This window comes from Pseudorasbora parva, chromosome 24 (assembly GCF_024679245.1).
Source record: "Pseudorasbora parva isolate DD20220531a chromosome 24, ASM2467924v1, whole genome shotgun sequence".
Taxonomy (NCBI): Eukaryota; Metazoa; Chordata; class Actinopteri; order Cypriniformes; family Gobionidae; genus Pseudorasbora; species Pseudorasbora parva.
In genome coordinates this window covers 25069443-25086919 of record NC_090195.1, presented here as the reverse complement: position 1 = coordinate 25086919, position 17477 = coordinate 25069443, and the positions used below count along the sequence as shown (strand labels likewise).

The following is a 17477-nucleotide window of genomic DNA, read 5'->3' as shown; positions in this document are numbered from 1 at the left end:
TTGTTGCTATATGATAAATTAAAATAAGCTGATAACATCACTGTTTTCTCCAGTACGACTGTACAGCCAAATCAAATTTTGTCGCAATATTATCCTGTTTGACACTGTGAAGCTGCTTTGACACAATCGTGATTGTAAACCAGTTCAGTCACCAGTTCTCCATGTCCTCTCTGTTTGTAACAAAAACATGAATGTACACAATAAGTGCATTGTATCAAACAGATCCTGATCTCCCTGGGGCCCTGAGCAAAATTATGCTAAGGGGCCCTCCTACCTGACCCGTGAGCTATGTAAACCATTTGCCATTGCCATGCAGTTACATCTGACACCTCAGTGCTCCTAATACAGTCTGTCCTGATCAGTGCCCTGACTACTGAACTAGGGAGCTGATTAAAGGGGGTCACACACTGGACGCGAAGCTCAGTGCTGCGTCTCATGTATCTGAAGAGGGTCGCACATCGGACGCGCACAATATACACGCAAGCTCAATTTTGAATCGACTTCTGGCAGAAGAGCTGCACGATGGGTGTATCTTGTAGCACAGGGGGAAATCAGCACATTGATGATTTGAGAGAAATATAATATACATTTAATATAATACCTTGAAATACCTATAAAATACAGATACAGGCTACAAAATAAACTATGTTGTTGAAATATTGTAAAATACAGATACAGGCTACAAAATAAACTATGTTGTTGAAATATTGTAAAGTGGTCACATGAACTAGGCTACACGAATGACCGTTTAAAAAACAATATGCAAAATCTAAATGTTATATCTCCGTAATGGATTGAGAAAAGTGGATTGACTATTGGAAGCGTGGATGAGTAATTACGGTATGTGGATGAGTTGGGTCAGAAAAATAACAATTATAATTTTTAAGAATAAAAAATGATGTAAAGAGACATACTGTAGGCTACTAAAAAAGTGATTAAAAGTGCACAACTATTCATAAGAGGAAGCTTTTTCCTCACATGCAACTACAAAAAGCACAGAGTCAGAGTCAAACGAAATTATATTTTTTTAAAGAAGAAAAAAATATTTCTGTTAAGAGATATATTAAAATAAAAAGTGCAAAAGCCTACACAACTATAAAGTGGAAGGAAGCTTTTTCCGTCACGTGCAACAATAAAGCACCGATGGAGTCATCCATTGGGTTAGAGGCTAAAATAACCTCACATGCAACAGCAACATATAAGCTGTGTCTCAAAGTGAAGTGCGCGCACTTCGAAGGCCGCATTTGAAGTGTGATTACGTCATAGCGGCACTACAAAGGCTGTCCCAATGTGAAGGCTGCACCCTCTGAAGACTGCATTTGAAGTGCGATTACGTCACAGCGGCACTACGAAGGCTGTCCCAAAGTGAAAGTTGCACCTCTGAAGGCCACATTTGAAGTGCGATTGCGTCACAGCGGTGCGACGAAGGCTGCCGCAATTCATGAGCGACTTCAAAATGCGTACTTCGGTTCTCAGGCAAAGGAAGGGTACAACAGATGGAACCTTCCCACAAATTCGCAGCCTTCCCTATCCCAGAATTCACAGCACACTGGTGACTACAGGATTTGACTGGTCCGCATTACAGATTTCCCAGTTAAAGACGGTATAGCGGTCGGTAACTCAAGTGTAGCCTGGATACTGTTGAACACAACAGCGCAAGCGCTTGAAGTAAATAAAACGTTTTTTTGGATTCGCACAGTTCCCAGTTCCCTGTCCTGAGCAACCAAGATAAACTTTAATTTCACAATTTTTAAATGCTATTTATTTCTCAACCATTCTCTCAAGAAGAGGAATCAGTCCATTATCACCCTCTATTTGTTGTTTCTTTCTTTTTTTTCATACATTTTCTTTAAATAGCCTTCTGCCCGGGGCTGTATTTTCGTCCCGCTCCAGCTCCCGCCATACACAGCACCGTTCCACTCGCGCAAAATTCACTCCGTGCTCACCCGCTATAAATTATTTTATTCCCGACCCGACTGATCCAGCTAAATTTAGATTTTGTTTCCAGAATCTATCTTTTAAATGTCCCTACCAGAAAGAGAGACACTGGATAGGAATTGTCCGTGCAATCATGTATTTTTCTTACAGCCTATATAGCTACTGTCAACACCGTAGCTAAAACAAATATCACAGAAAAATAGGCTAAATCAAATGTGACATCTGTCACTCAGAATTTTATGAAAAAATGCAAATAAACCAAAAATGCTGACTTAGATGCAAAAATAAAGTTTTTTATATGAATGAATGAATGAATGTTCACTGACGACGATCACCGAAAGATCGATCCTCCAAAGGCTGAATGCGTGGCCGACACAGAACAATTTAAATGGCTAGGCTATATTATTCGTTTATTATTATTTTTTATGCAAGTTATTTGTAAATGAAACAGAGAAACTACTGTCTATTGTTCATTTTCAGCTTTGCTGAGCTGAATTGATCGACGGCTGGCATGTCATAAAAAGTAGACAATGCATCTGAGATGATGAGTTGAATAAAAATAAGTAGGCCTAGGCTACTTTAAAAAAAAGACTTGGACATAATATATAAATGTTTAAAATATATTGTAACAGCATAAGAAATAAACTGTTAACTAATATTTGCAATTTGACCGTCCTTCGGATGAGACGTTAAACCGAGGTCCTGACTCTCTGTGGTCATTAAAAATCCCATGGCACTTCTCGTAAAAGAGTAGGGGTGTAACCCCGGTGTCCTGGCCAGATTCCCTTGATTGGCCCTTACCAATCATGGCCTCCTAATAATCCCCATCCACTGAATTGGCTCTATCACCCTCTCTCCTCTCCACCTTTCGCTGGTGTGTGGTGAGCGCACTGGCGCCGTTGTACTGTGGCTGCCGTCGCATCATCCAAGTGGATGCTGCACACTGGTGGTGGTTGAGGAGAGACCCCTGACATGAGTGTGAAGCGCTTTGGGTGTACAGTTGTACATTTGAAAGCGCTATATAAATGCCTCATTCATTCATTCATTTAACCGGCTACAGATTTACATGCTTATGGTCCTGTCTCCTATCGTCGCAGGCTTTGAAGCATGTCAAAACCCAATAAAAAGCTCCACCCCCCCCCCCCCCCAAAAAAAAAGAATATATATATATATATATATATATATATATATAATATATTATTATTATTATTATTATATATGCTCCATTTGTCTTTTTAAAATCTCCTCACGAACGTCCGCTGTCAGTTGTCACAACTTGCTAGGCCATTAACGACGCTTGGTTTATGGTTGCCAAGTCTGGAATGGGGTTGCATTTAGGCTACTGTTGCTTTGGGGTGTTTGTAGCCTATAGTCCACAGGTTAAGTTGTCTTTACTTAAATAATATTTCTACTGCCCGCGACCCGCATTGTGGGATATTTTGGCCCATTCTGGCCGTGATTCCGATACTTTTGAATAACAATTGGAGGGGTTTTATTATTCAGACCTGGCAACCCTGCCTCTTTGGTTTGCCCTTCATGCCGCTTCGTGCACTTTGAAGGCGTGGCCTGGCCTGGCCTTCGAAGTGCGCACCCTTCACTTTAGGACACAGCTATAGAAATTAAGAGCGGAATAACTATTTTAAATTTTTAAACCGACTCAATTGTGGTTACCGATTATGCTACCGTAATTCTGACACAAATGTATTTGTTGTCTTTCTGGTTGTTGTTCTATGGTAATATTTTTGCAAATGTTTCTTAAAATTTGTCCACTGGAACGATCGCTTTAAATTTAAAACCGGTTATTTACAGATTTTTTTTTTTTTTCAAACAGGGATTAGAAATACAGGCCTGCCCCTAATAAAAGCCTGCTTTAAAAAAAAGCCGGTTCCCATCGACAGTTTAATTGCCACAAGTGACCATAAGTCGTTATACTACATTCACATAATATTGTTAAACATTTTAAATATTTAAATGTTTTATTTTTTCATGTTTTAGCCTATATATCTCTATATTAATAACTGTCTGAGTAATTCTGAGTATTCAGCTGTAAACTCTCAAGGCTTTCTAAATATTTATTGGTCATGTGTATATTCAGAATAACTTGTGAGCAGCTGTCTTTTTACTATGAGTATGTCTAAATGCTCAATTTGCCAAATTGAGGGGTGATAGGCAAGGGATTAAAACACTAACCCAGAGGAACGGTCTTGTGGGAGAGCAGTTTCTCCAATATCAACAAATAAAATCTATAGTTAAATCCAAAATAAAAATAATCGATAACCCACTTAATCCCTCTTAGTTAATGGAAGAAATAATGAAAATCATTAACTCCAAAAAATTAACTTCCAAACTACATAAACTTATATCAAATAATGATGCAACAATTATAATACCCATGACCAACTGGTTCAAGATTTAGCCTTTTCCCCCAACACAGACCTCTGGAAGGAAATCTGTAACAATACATTTTCATTGACCTCAATCAAGAGGGTAGGGTACCTGCATGCACTTTTGATCGACAAATCATACCTAGAATTCGGGCCGGCCAACTCTTACGTTGTCCTGAGACCCCGGCTTGGATACGTGCCCAAGGTTCCAACCACTCCCTTACGGGACCAGGTGGTGAACCTGCAAGCGCTGCCTTTGGTGGAGGTATACCCAGCCCTAGCTTTATGTCCTGTCTGTGCACTTGTTTATGTTGACCGGAACAGCTCTTCATATGTTCATCAAGGCCAGCAGAAGGGAAAGACTGTCTCCAAGAAGAGGTTGGCCCACTGGATAGTGGATCCTATTGTCTTGTGCTACCAGTCCCAAGACGTGGCATGCCCGTTCGGGGTGTGAGCACACTCGACTAGGTGTGCTAGAGTGTGGCTTCCTCCTGGGCACTAGCTCAAGGCGTCTCACTGACAGGATGCGGTATTTCACTTTCGTATTTATATCCGCATTGCAGGCAGAGCGTGAACCGCATGCCAATGTTGATTGGCTCATTTAGAAAGACTCAAAGCAGATCGGTCCCAATTCGTCGTTCAGTTCCGACGTACGTCTCTGTTCCCTCCTTCAGGGAATGAGGGTTACATACGTAACCGAGACGTTTTAAAAATTATTTACATGTCACACACGCCTATGCCTTTTGATGTAAATAAAAGACAAGAGTTGTAAATATCACAGACATATTATCATGGGATAGTTCAGCCTATAATTGATTTTTATTTCCACTTTCCTGTTATGCAAAAAGAGACAAAACTTTTTGCACTGTATTTATCAATGAGAAATAGGCTACATCAAGCTCAAATAATCTGTCATACTGTAGCTCAAATAATGTGCGTAGTTAACAGTGTGTGGTGGTTTCAGACATGTTTTTATTAAAGTCCATTTGTCAGTCCCGCACTCGTATTCTGCCTGACAGAATGAAAAGCTCTTACTGAATGCGGAGTGATTTGACCAATCAGATGAAAGGGGCGTTTCAGCACCGCCCACGTGTGGAAATGAAATATCGAACCCGTTAACCAATTTGTAAACCACAAATGTAAAATGAAAAATCAAGCCAAAATCCAATTTTTGGTTTTATAAACTATTTGTTTTCATTATTTCATGAAATTATCAAAACGTACACGGACCAACAATGACCCCTATCTCCTTACAAGTTTTTTGTTTTATTTTTTGTCTTAGAAATACTGTAAAAATACATTCTGTGCTTGAGCCAACATCTGAGTTTTATTCTTAGTTTTTAAAGCTCAATCTAAAGATTTAATAAATAATTAAAAATTTTATGTACTTTATTTTAGTTTCTTATGTGAAAACACTGGAAACACTTTCTTATGGAATCACCTTGCCACATGGTACAATCGGAGTAATGGCCTGGAACATTTTTTGGTAATCTTTCACTCTCACGTTGCAGGGTGATCTCCTAACCACAGCCTTTTCAAACTCCTGCCATATCTCATCACAATTATATCTGTTAGAGAGAAAATTAAAAAAAAAATTCTTCAATTTATAATTATATTTTCAAGGACTTAATGCAATATTAGGTAATGAACATGAAATTGATGAGCCAGATGACAGATGCTGGAGCTAAACTTTGTCTCTGCAAATTCCTGCAAATATCTATGAAATCATATGAGAGAGACTACATCAGGGGTCCTGCAGAGTTTAGCTCCAGCTTGTCTCAACAAACCTGCTAAAGTTTCTAGTATAGCTGTGTCTCATGTAATTAAATTTTGAAGGCTGCATCCTCCGGAGGACATCTCCTGTGTGGCATGCAGTATACAGAGTATCCTAACAATCAGAATTAAACGAGACATCCTTCGTAGGACACACACCCAGGAAGTATCACGTTGCTATGCCAACACGTTAAACCTCATTGCGCTCTCACGCCAGTTATATTAATGAAAATTATTTATAACTTGAAAATGACAATGAAATATTTTTTGTCTTGACAGCAATGTACTGTTCTAAACATTTAAAAAGCACTAAACAGTTGCAATCCTGTTTACCACAACTATCTGTTTGAGGTAATAGAGCTTAAAAAACTAAAACATGCTTAAAGGTCCCATTCTTTGCGATTCCATCTTTCAAACTTTAGTTAGTGTGTAATGTTGCTGTAAGAGCATAAATAATACACGTAAAATTATAAAGATCAAAGTTCAATGCCAAGCGAGATATTTTATTTAGCAGAAGTTCCCTTTCAAAGCCTACAGCGAACGGCCGGTTTCGACTACAGCCCTGCACTTCCTGCTTTAATGATGCAACTAAAACCTTTGTTGACGAACCCTCCGCCCACAAGAACACGCAAATTCGGGGGCGTTGTCCTTTTGCTCTTGCAGGTCGAGAATAGGAAGCGTTGTTTTTGTAGAGTGTGTTTGTCGCCATGCCATTGAAACACTGTTATTTTCATCCCGGAGTCAAATCACCTTTGTTTGGCCTTCCCACGGACATTGTACGTAGAGATCAATGGCTACAGTTTATGGTTAACTCGGTTCCGGAAAATTATAATCACAATTTAAAACTATGTGCAGCACATTTTGCTGAGGACTGCTTCCTCAATCTCAATCAGTTTAATGCCGGATTCGCAGATAGATTATTCTTAAAAGATGACGCAGTTCCCTCTTTGTCTGGAGAAGGCGTTGTTTATATGGACCACAACCTGTTAGTGTATTTTATTAAGTCGGTCCGTTTAACAGTTTATGTAACTCATGACACAAAGTGCAACGCTGTTTAGCTTTGTTAACTAACGTTAGATGGTAATTGAAACTAATTCGAAAAACTTAGCATATAAAAGTGTAGTAACGTTAATTCATTCAGACACCATCAATTATTGGTGTTTGTAATGAACAGTTTACACTACTGAATAGACAGCTTACCATTCTGAAACATCCAGCAAAAGTCTTTCCTGAGCAGGTTGTAATTGATCCTCTTCGATATTCTCCGGGTCTGATTCCGACTCAAATTGATAAGGCAATATAGACATTTTTGCAATAACATTGAGCGCGCGTATCGTATTTACCCGTTATGATAAGAGGCGGGACCTTTCCGGGCAATGTGCTAAGCTGCTGTCCAATCACAGCGCGAGAAGCGCTGGCCTAATCAGAACTCGTTACGTATTTCTGAAGGAGGGACTTCATAGAACAAGGAAATCATCAGGCCGTTTTTAGGACAGAGGAAACACCGGTATACAGATAAGTAAATATTGTGAAAAATACTGGGGGTTTTTTACACGTGAAACATGAACTCATGTTATATTGCACACTGTAAACATAATCAAAGCTTCGAAAACACGCGAAGAATGGGACCTTTAAACTACTTACATTTAAACACCACACCTACGCTTGCATGTATATCTGGCGGTGGTGCCGTTTTTTTTCATATAATATTAAAAAAATATGACGGTTGTTAATGACGACGCAAAGAATTGTGGGTTATCTCCAGCCGTGAAGGATACACCTTATGCACACTCCGAAATCTGTAAAAGAAGGACGCATTCGAAGGTTGCATTTGGAGTGTCTGGAGTGGAGTGGAACCTTCTGAAATGAGACACAGGGTGCTTCCCAATTCTTATTTGTGCATCCTCGTTTCCTTTCCTAGCTTCCTTTCCTCGCACCTTAGCTCCAACCCTTCGGGATGCGAGGGAAAGACACGAGGAAAAGACGCGAGGGCGGAGGAATTGAATCAAGTGAAATGATATCCTCGCTCCCTTTAACGTCACTTCAAAGTAGGCATGTGCCAATATCAATTTTTCATGTTGCGATTAATTGCTGAAGCTTTTATCACGATATACAATATTATCATGATATTCAAATAAGTTGCAAAAAAAGTATTGTCATAGCGTAACAGCTTTAAGAACTATTTTTGTAATAACAAAAATAACTGAATGTTTAAATACAATAATACAATGCACCAAAAATACAGATCTGGAAAAAATTAAGAGACCACTTAACATTGTGAAATCAGTGTTAGGTGGTCTCTTAATTTTTTCCAGAGCTGTAAAAGTACAATTTTCAAACAGATTAAAGTGCAAAAGAATTAGGCTATAAAAAAACAACAGGTAACAAATTAATATAAGGTCTCACTATTTAATGCATTAACTAAAATTGAGCAATAGCTACATTTGTTACAGAAAGTATAATGTTTTAGGTAATGTTAGATTGTGCTGATCATCGTGCTGAGAAATACTGATCATTGTTAGTTCCCTTTCAGTTGGTCACGTTCAACGTACGTCGGATTAGACCGACGAATTGGGATCACTTCTGGGAGCCCCTATCAGCTTCGAGATATGGAAAACGGGCCAATGAACCTTGGCGTGCGTGTTTTGCATATCGCACCCCGCCCCACTGTGCGGGTATAAAGCGGAAGCGATCCCCACGCACTGTTGTCTTTTACTTCGGAGCTATGCATAGCTTGATTTAGGTCTATTCCTGCACAGCAGAATAGGCCTACTTTGTCGGATGACCGGAGTGACCTGAGGATCTGAGTGAGCCTCCGCGGGATCCTAATCCCTCACAAGCGGCGCAACTGGTGGTGCTTCTGGAGGACCCCGTCGGCCCCCCACATGTGCGGCCTACGGTGTCTTTTGGGGCACACGCAGATGAGCAGATGTCGATCGCTGCATCGGAGGGGGAGTTTCAGTCCTCTGGGGATGAAGATTCGACTGTACTGCCTCCCACTGGCAGTGTGGCAATGGTTGAGTCGGACCCGGAGTTGACCACCATGCTTTCCCGGGCCGCCGAAAAGGTCGGGCTTGAGTGGAACCCTCCAACACATCCCAAACCTTCTAGGTTGGACGATTGGTTTCTCGGGGCCGGCCGCGCTGGTTCTCAGCGTCCCGTCCCGGTGCCTTTCTTCCCGGAGGAGCATGAGGAGCTGACTAGGTCGTGGAAGGCACCCGTGGGTGACCTATTGGTTCCTCCCCCCCACTACCCTTGACGGACGACGGACCTCGCCCTACGGGCGACGAAAAACACCGCCCGTGCTATTGGCCAGGCGTTGTCCACCTTGGTGGTCCAGGAGTGGCATCTCTGGCTCAACCTGGCTGGTACGAGGGAGACCGATAAGACCTGGTTCCTGGACTCCCCTATTTTGTCGGCTGGGTTGTTCGACGACGCGGTCGAGAGCTTTGCCCAGCAGTTCTCGGCTGCCCAGTAGCAGACGGAGGCCATCCGGCACCACCTGCCCTGGCGGCAGCACCTCTGCCTGCTCGTCACCGAGGGCGTCCGCCCACCGCCGCCCCCGCTCCCGCCGCAGCCCAGCAGCAGCCTCCACCGTAGGCGTGGAGCCGGCTGCGGGAAGGAAGTCCAGCCTTCTCAGGCCACTGCCAAGGCAGGTGGCAAGCGTCATCGTAAGAGACCCTGAGATGGGCCACCCAGATCTGGAGGATCCTGCTCGACAGGAAGTGGCAGCAGCACCACTTCCTCCCCCTGGAGGAGGGCCGGGTGCTCCCCTGTGACTTTTACATCTGTCCCGTCACTGGCCTCACGGCCAGTGGTACCCAAAACTTCATAAAGAGAGCAGTTTCCAAAATCTCTGGGTGCCAAGAGAGCGTGCTTGGCGGTGTTCAAAGCTTCCATGCCTTGTCACCCTCAGGCGCCTCTCTAATCACCAGCAGGGGGCGCGCGGGACACCCCTCAGCGGAAGCAGGTAAGTGTTGCCACGTGCACGTAGACCCCACCATGGGCCGCCTCCGCGCTGTCCGGGTCAGGTCCCTGCATGCCGCTACGCTGCCCTGCTGTGGGTACGTCTGTGGTGCCGTTGGTCCCGCTGGTGCAGTCGCTGGGGGCCTGGCTAGCGCTCCCCAGCCCATCCCGCTGGCTCATCCGCACCATCAGACTCGGCTATGGGATCCAGTTCGCCCGGCTTCCCCCAAAGTTCAGGGGCGTTCACTTCACCTCTGTGTCGAAGGAGGGTGCCCCGGTGCTTCAGGCGGAGATTACAGTCCTACTGGCGAAGGACGAGATCAACCCGGTCCCTCCAGCCGATATGAAGACCGGCTTTTACAGCCCGTACTTCATTGTACCCAAGAAAAGCGGCGGGTTACGGCCGATCTTGGATCTGCGGTTCTTGAACCGGTCCCTTCACAGGCTACCATTCAGAATGCTAACGCAGAAACGTATCTTCAGGTGCATCCATCGCCAAGATTGGTTTGCAGCAATTGACCTGAAAGACGCTTACTTTCATGTCTCGATTCTCCCTTGACACAGACCGTTTCTACACTTTGTGTTCGACAGACGAGCATATCAGTACAAGGTCCTACCCTTCGGGCTCTCCCTGTCGCCCCGCGTCTTCACGAAAGTCGTGGAGGCGGCCATTGCTCCCATGAGAGAGCATGGTGTTTGCATTCTCAACTACCTCAACGACTGGCTGATTCTAGCTCAGTCGCGAGAGCAGTTGTGCGAACACAGGGACATGGTGCTCAAGCACCTCAGCCAGTTGGGGCTTCGAGTCAACTGGGAGAAGAGCAAACACTGCGCGACGCAGAGGATCTCTTTTCTCGGTATGGAGCTGGATTCGGTGGCCCTGACTGCGCGCCTCACCGAGGAGCATGTCCAGTTGCTGTTGAACTGCTTGAATTTGTTCAAACGCAGGACAGCGGTCCCACTGAAACAATTTCAGAGGCTCCTGGGGCATATGGCATCCGTAGCTGCGGTTACGCCGCTCGGGTTGCTTCATATGAGACCGCTTCAACACTGGCTACATGACTGAGTCCCGAGGTGGGCGTGGTACAGCGGATCCCTCCGTGTCTTAGTCACACCGAGGTGCTGCCAAACCTTCAGCCCGTGGTCGGGCCCTGGGTTTCTACGGGCGGGGGTGCCCCTAGAACAGGTGTCTAGGCATGCGATTGTCTCCACGGATGCCTCATCCACCGTCTGGGGTGCCACGTACAACGGGCTTGCAGTTTCAGGTCTGTGGACGGGGCCTCAACTGCAATGGCACATCAACTGCCTAGAGTTGTTAGCAGTTCGTCTTGCCCTGAGCCGTTTCAAGACGCTGCTCCAGGGCAAGCACGTTCTGGTCCGTATGGACAGCACTGCGGCCATAGCGTACATCAACAAACAGAGTGGTCTACACTCCCGTCACATGTCACAACTCGCCCGCCAACTCCTGTTATGGAGTCAGAAGTATCTGAGGTCACTTCGTGCCACTCACATTCTGGGCCTGCACAATCGTGCGGCCGACGAGCTCTCACGACAGCCAGTGCTTCCGGGAGAGTGGAGAATCCATCCCCAGTTGGTCCAGCTGATTTGGGTTCGCTTCGGGGCCACACAGGTAGAACTGTTTGCCGCCCCGGACACGGCCCACTGCCAGTTGTTTTATTCAGTGACCGAGGGGACCCTCGGCACGGATGCGCTGGTACACAGCTGGCCCCGGGCCCTACGCAAATATGCGTTTCCCCCAGTGAGCCTTCTTGCACAGACTCTGTGCAAGGTCAGGGAGGACGAGGAGCAGGTCCTGTTGGTGGCGCCGTACTGGCCCAACAGGACATGGTTCCCGGAACTAGTTTTCCTTTCTAGGACCTCCTGATTCAGAGACGGGGCACCCTCTGGCACCTGCGTCCAGACCTCTGGAAACTCCATGTCTGGTCCTTGGACAGGACGCAGAGGTTCTAGTTGGCCATCACTTCCACTAGAGCTCCCTCTACGAGGCACCTCTATGCGTTGAAGTGGAACCTGTTTGTCGACGGATGCTCTTCTCGCCGAGAAAACCCCTGAAGATGTTCGGTCGGGCCGTGCTTTCCTTTCTACAAGACGGGTTGGAGAGAAGGCTGTCTCCCTCCACCCTCAAGGTGTATGTGGCTGCAATCGCTGTCCATCACGAGCTAGTAGAAGGTAAGTCTTTGGGGAAGCACGACCTGATCATCAGGATCCTGAGGGGCGTGAGGAGATTAAATCCGCCTCGCCCCCCCTTCTATACCCTCTTGGGACCTGTCTCTGGTGCTCAGTGCACTTCAGGGACCTTCTTTTGAGCCTTTGCAGTCAGTGGAGTTAACAATTCTGTCTCTAAAGACAGTGCTCCTGACAGCATTGGCTTCTATCAAGAGGGTAGGGGACCTGCAGGCATTTTCGGTGGACGAATCGTGCCTGGAATTCGGGCTGGACAACTCTCACGTAATCCTGAGACCCCGGCCTGGATACGTGCCCAAGGTTCCCACCACTCCCTTCCGGGACCAAGTGGTGAGCCTGCAAGTGCTGCCTTCAGAGGAGGCAGACCCAGCCCTGGCTTTTCCCTGTCCTGTCTGAGCTCTTCGGACTTATGTGGACAGAACGCAAAGCTTTAGGACCTCAGAGCAGCTCTTCGTCTGTTACGGAGGGCAGCAGAAGGGAAAGACTGTCTCCAAGTGGAGAATGGCCCACTGGATAGTGGATGACATTGTCTTGGCGTATGAATCCCAAGACGTGCCCTGCCCGCTCGGGATTAGAGCCCACTCCACTAGGGGTGAAGCCTCGTCCTGGGCGCTGGCTCGTGGTGCCTCGCTGACAGACATTTGTAGAGCTGCGGGCTGGGCGACACCCAACACGTTCGCTAGATTTTATAGCCTACGCGTAGAACCGGTATCTTCCTGTGTACTCACTTCTCATAGTCGGTAGCACCGAAGGGCCCGTTCTAGTGTCGGCTTTCTGCGCCAGTCCCTTCCTCATGAAACGGATACATGCGCTTATATGCTCTAGTTGAGTTCCCCAGTATGGAACCCTGTCGAGTCCTCCGCAATCGCGGCAGTCAGACGTGGCGGAGCGTCTGAGGCCAGGTCTAACACTCGTATGCAGTGTGGAACTTGTGTTAGGCTGGGTTCCATTTGTAGTGGCCCCCACGGCGGTCCCATATGTGTATTCTCCACGGTACAGCTACCTGTGTCTTTCCCTTGGCAAAGCCCGCTCTGCCGTCTCAGTACGGTGACTGTCCCCCGCCCAACAGGGCCGGGGCCACCCCTAAGACTCCCATATGTAGCACTGCCCACGGCCAGTCCATACGTGCAATTTCCACATGGTTTCCCCTTTCGGGGTAGTTTGGCTTCCGCAGCGGCCTCCAGGGGGACGCTTTCCCAGCGTTAGTCCACTGTTTGGGTCTTGTGGGATGGCAGTGTGACTCTCCCTGCAGGAAATTCCCCGCCCGCTGAGACGGGGTCCAAAGGGACTCCGGCAGGGCGCTGGAAGTGGTAGTAACTGTGGCGTTTTCCATAGGGATCCCAATTCGTCAGTCTAGTCCGACGTACGTTGAACGTGACTGACTGAAAGGGAACGTCTCGGTTACGTATGGTGACCCTCGTTCCCTGAAGGTGCTGTACCAGCACTGCAGTTCGAGCCACGGGTTCGGTTCCTCAGTGAAAATCAACAGTGTGTGGCGATCATTTCCGCTTTATACCCGCCCAGCGGGGCAGGGGGTGATATGGAAAGTACGCACGCCAATGTTCATTGGACCGTTTTCTATATCTCGAAGCTGATAGGGGCTCCCAGAAGTGATCCCAATTCGTTGGTCTAGTCCGACGTACGAGGGTTACCATACGTAACCGAGACGTTTTATCTTAGGACCATCAAAAAAGTTATTTTGATTTTGATTTTAATGTTATTAAACAGTAACTAAGAAATTAACATTACTTAGATTAATTAATTCTTTATAAGTATTTTTTATTGTCAGTTTGGTAATAATGAATAAGGCCTAAGTCATATGTCTCAAAGTTTTACTGAACAATAAATCTAATCATTAATCATTGTAATCCAGATTAAAACATAAACATGTTTAAGTTTGAAAATAAACGGCCTATTAAGTCTTTAAGTGTTAAGTAATTGGTGCTGTGATGAACAACATTGAGATTACAAAAAACGAATGGCTGTTTTAAAAACTTTACTAGCACTTGTTTTTGTTTGTGGGGTTTCCGGGGTAATCGCGGCATTCTGCAGTTCATCAGCGCCCTCTGCTGTCATTGAGCGGCACTTCAGCAGCGCGTCTCCTTCACTCGTTCATGTGCTTCTCATTTACATCTGAGCGCGTGTCCCTTTGACGCAGAATACAGCGGTGTTGAGCATTTATACGGTTGATGGGCAACGTATTCTTGAGTACATTATAAAAAATGTAATAATTCTTAATAAATTATGGTAACACTTTATAATAATGTTCAGTTGTAAGTCATTTATAAGTGGTTAGTTAATGATGAACTAATCATTTACAAAACATTCATAAATGATTATCAAGTGATATGCTAACATTTTATACATGTTTTGTAAATTCCGTTACAAGTCATTTACAAGTGATTAGTAAATAATTAACAAATGATTTATGAAACATGACTACGTGTTCATTAATGATTAATGAGTGATTTGTTAATTATTTTACTTATATTTAGTAGATTCAGGTATATGTGATTTACAAATGATTAGTTAATAATGAACTAATGATTTACAAAACATGACAATGCATTTCATAAATGTTACTTTTTTGTATGTTTTGTAGATTCAGTTATACATTATTTACAAGTTATTAGATAATGATAAACTAATAATTTACTAATCATAATTATACATTCATAAATGATTAATATGGTAACGATTTACAAATCTGTCATAAGTTAGGCCTATCTTTAAAAAAAAAAAAAACATTTAATAAAATAATTAAACAGATCCTTAGTAAATGGTTAAGTTACTAGTTAATATATTATTAATCAACGAAATGTCAATATACTATTATCAATAAATTGTTAATCATGAACAAATGATGATCAAACCATTAGTAAATGATGAGTAGCCCATATAATGTATTGTTGCATATCCCAATGCATCAGATCAATACGCATTTAATTCTTTGCATTTGTAAAAGTAGACAGGATTTTATAAATATAAATAGGCTACTTTTTATTGCAAAAACTGACCAAAAACAGTATAAAAGTATTAGCTCATGTTGTATTCAACATTTTCTGAAGTCATACGATATCTTTATGTGAAGAACAGAGTTGATCTTAATGTTTTAATCATTGAAATGATCCCTTTATGAACGCATATTTATCCTATTTATCATTCAAATAATACTCCTGTCCTGACTCTTTAGCAGGGAGCAATCGGTCACATGACACACGAGAGCCAATGGCATTTTACAATCAAAGCTGATGTAATGACGCAATTGGTCCCGAGACACACAACAGCCAATGCTGTCAAAGCTGTCGTGACGTTTCTTCCGGAAGTTCCGGGCGGCAAATTTTGAAATGTGTTAATCATTAATCACCGGCCGGTTGATGGACTCGACGCAGCTGATCGCTTCTGTGGATTTACTTCACACAAACCAATCGTTTGGCCTCGGGATACTTGGAATATTTCTACTTTTTGAATAAATTGTTCCTGCAGTCGTATCTGCTTTGTGTTTTTTTTAAAACACAAACGGGTAGGTTTAGGGAAGGGATTGGTGTTGACGAATTGGAGTTAAATGCTTTCAGTATTTAGATGAATTACCTATTTACACATTTCTATTGCAACAGGTGAGGAATAGCAGAATTTAATTTTCACATTTAATGTTACATTTGTTGTAGCAATCAATGGACGCATTTGCAACGGGTGAGAAATATCTACAAATGACGTGTAAAACATGTACAAGTAATGAATAGTCTACACTTTAGATTAGGGGACGCTAAAAGCATTGTAAATGCCTTTTATACGTGTGCAGATCATTTGTAATGGGTAAGAAATATCTACAAATGATGTCTAAAACATTTACAAGTGATGAATAGTCTACACTTTAGATTAGGGGACGCAGAAAGCGTTGTAAATGCCTTGTATACGTGTGCAGATCATTTGTAACGGGTGATAAAGATTTGTAAATAATTTATTCATGCGTTTACAACATCATCTCTAACAGGTGATGAACACTTTGAGGTGTGTACTTTAATGTAAATGCTGACTGGTGAGGGTATAGACAGCTGTCTTCTCTGACACGTGCACCTGATGCTTCGCTTGAGGGTAAACCAGTTCACATTATCACTAACGTTAGACCCCTCACAGAACACAAGTCTGACCCACTGAGTAAAAGGATTTAACTTAACGCACTGCAATCCCCTGCCTTTAAAGGGGGGGTGAAACACTCAGTTTCAGTCAATCTCATGTCAATCTTGAGTACCTATAGAGTAGTATTGCATCCTTCATATCTCCGAAAAGTCTTTAGTTTTATTATATTTATAAAAGAAATATGCGCTGTACCGAGTCTTTCCGGAAAAAACCGAGCGCCTGGAGGCGTATCGTGTGGGTGGAGCTAAAGAATTACAAGCGCGCAAAGCGGTGTTGTCCTCAAGCGTGGAGAAACTCATGGCTATCGATCTCAGCTAATACAGATAATGATCCAGAATCAGATTCTGAGGCTGAAATAAATTGAACAGAAGAAACGGCAACAGCAGGACGCCGTCTCTGTGGTATGTACTGTATTTAGTGGCCTGTCAACATTTGTGTGCAGTTTATGAGGACAAGATTCGGTTTATGGACTATTGTATGCGATTAAACCCTAGCAGTAGCAAGCAAAACGGTTTTGCAGGTCAGACTAGTGTACATAGAACAACAATGGAGTCCCTTAGCGCATTTGAATGACGAAACACGCGATCGTGTCGTTTACTGATGTTTACTCACGCGACAAGCCAACAGCATAGACATTTGAAGCAGTTTTACCGGCTGCTTCCAAAGCAGGACCAAACCTTTATCGCTGGGACCGCTCCGTCAAAAACACACTTCTTTGGTATGATTTGGTGAAGTCCTGACAGCAGTGAACGGTGGAGATCCACTTTTGCGACGCAACTGAAGCGATGTTTTGTGAAGCTTCCCGTCATTTCTGCGTTCAAATCGGGTCAAATGCAGCGCTGCCTTCCCGGAATGCTGTGCTGAAGCGTTGAAGTCGCTCGACGTCTCCCATAGGAATAAAGTAGAGTCCTCCAGGGACTCTACGGCGCCTGGATCGACTGGATCTGCACCTGAGTGTTTACAGGCGTGCATTTGCTCTCTCGCTCTAGTCACGTGCGCGTGCGCACCCTACCGGGAGAAGAGCCCGTACGGCCCATACAAGGACCTTCCGATCTATTAACGTCAAGTCGA

The 17477-nt window shown here is 44.2% G+C and overlaps 1 protein-coding gene across 1 annotated transcript in view; it reads right to left on the bottom strand.

Moving 5' to 3' along the window:
• Positions 1 to 17477, bottom strand: part of LOC137063706 (ADP-ribosyl cyclase/cyclic ADP-ribose hydrolase 1) — a 258430-nt gene that overhangs the window by 239114 nt on the left and 1839 nt on the right. Inside the window, exon 2 of the mRNA XM_067434968.1 lies at positions 5764 to 5890. Coding sequence (XP_067291069.1) covers positions 5764 to 5890 — 127 coding nt within the window. The remainder of the gene's footprint in view (positions 1 to 5763; positions 5891 to 17477) is intronic.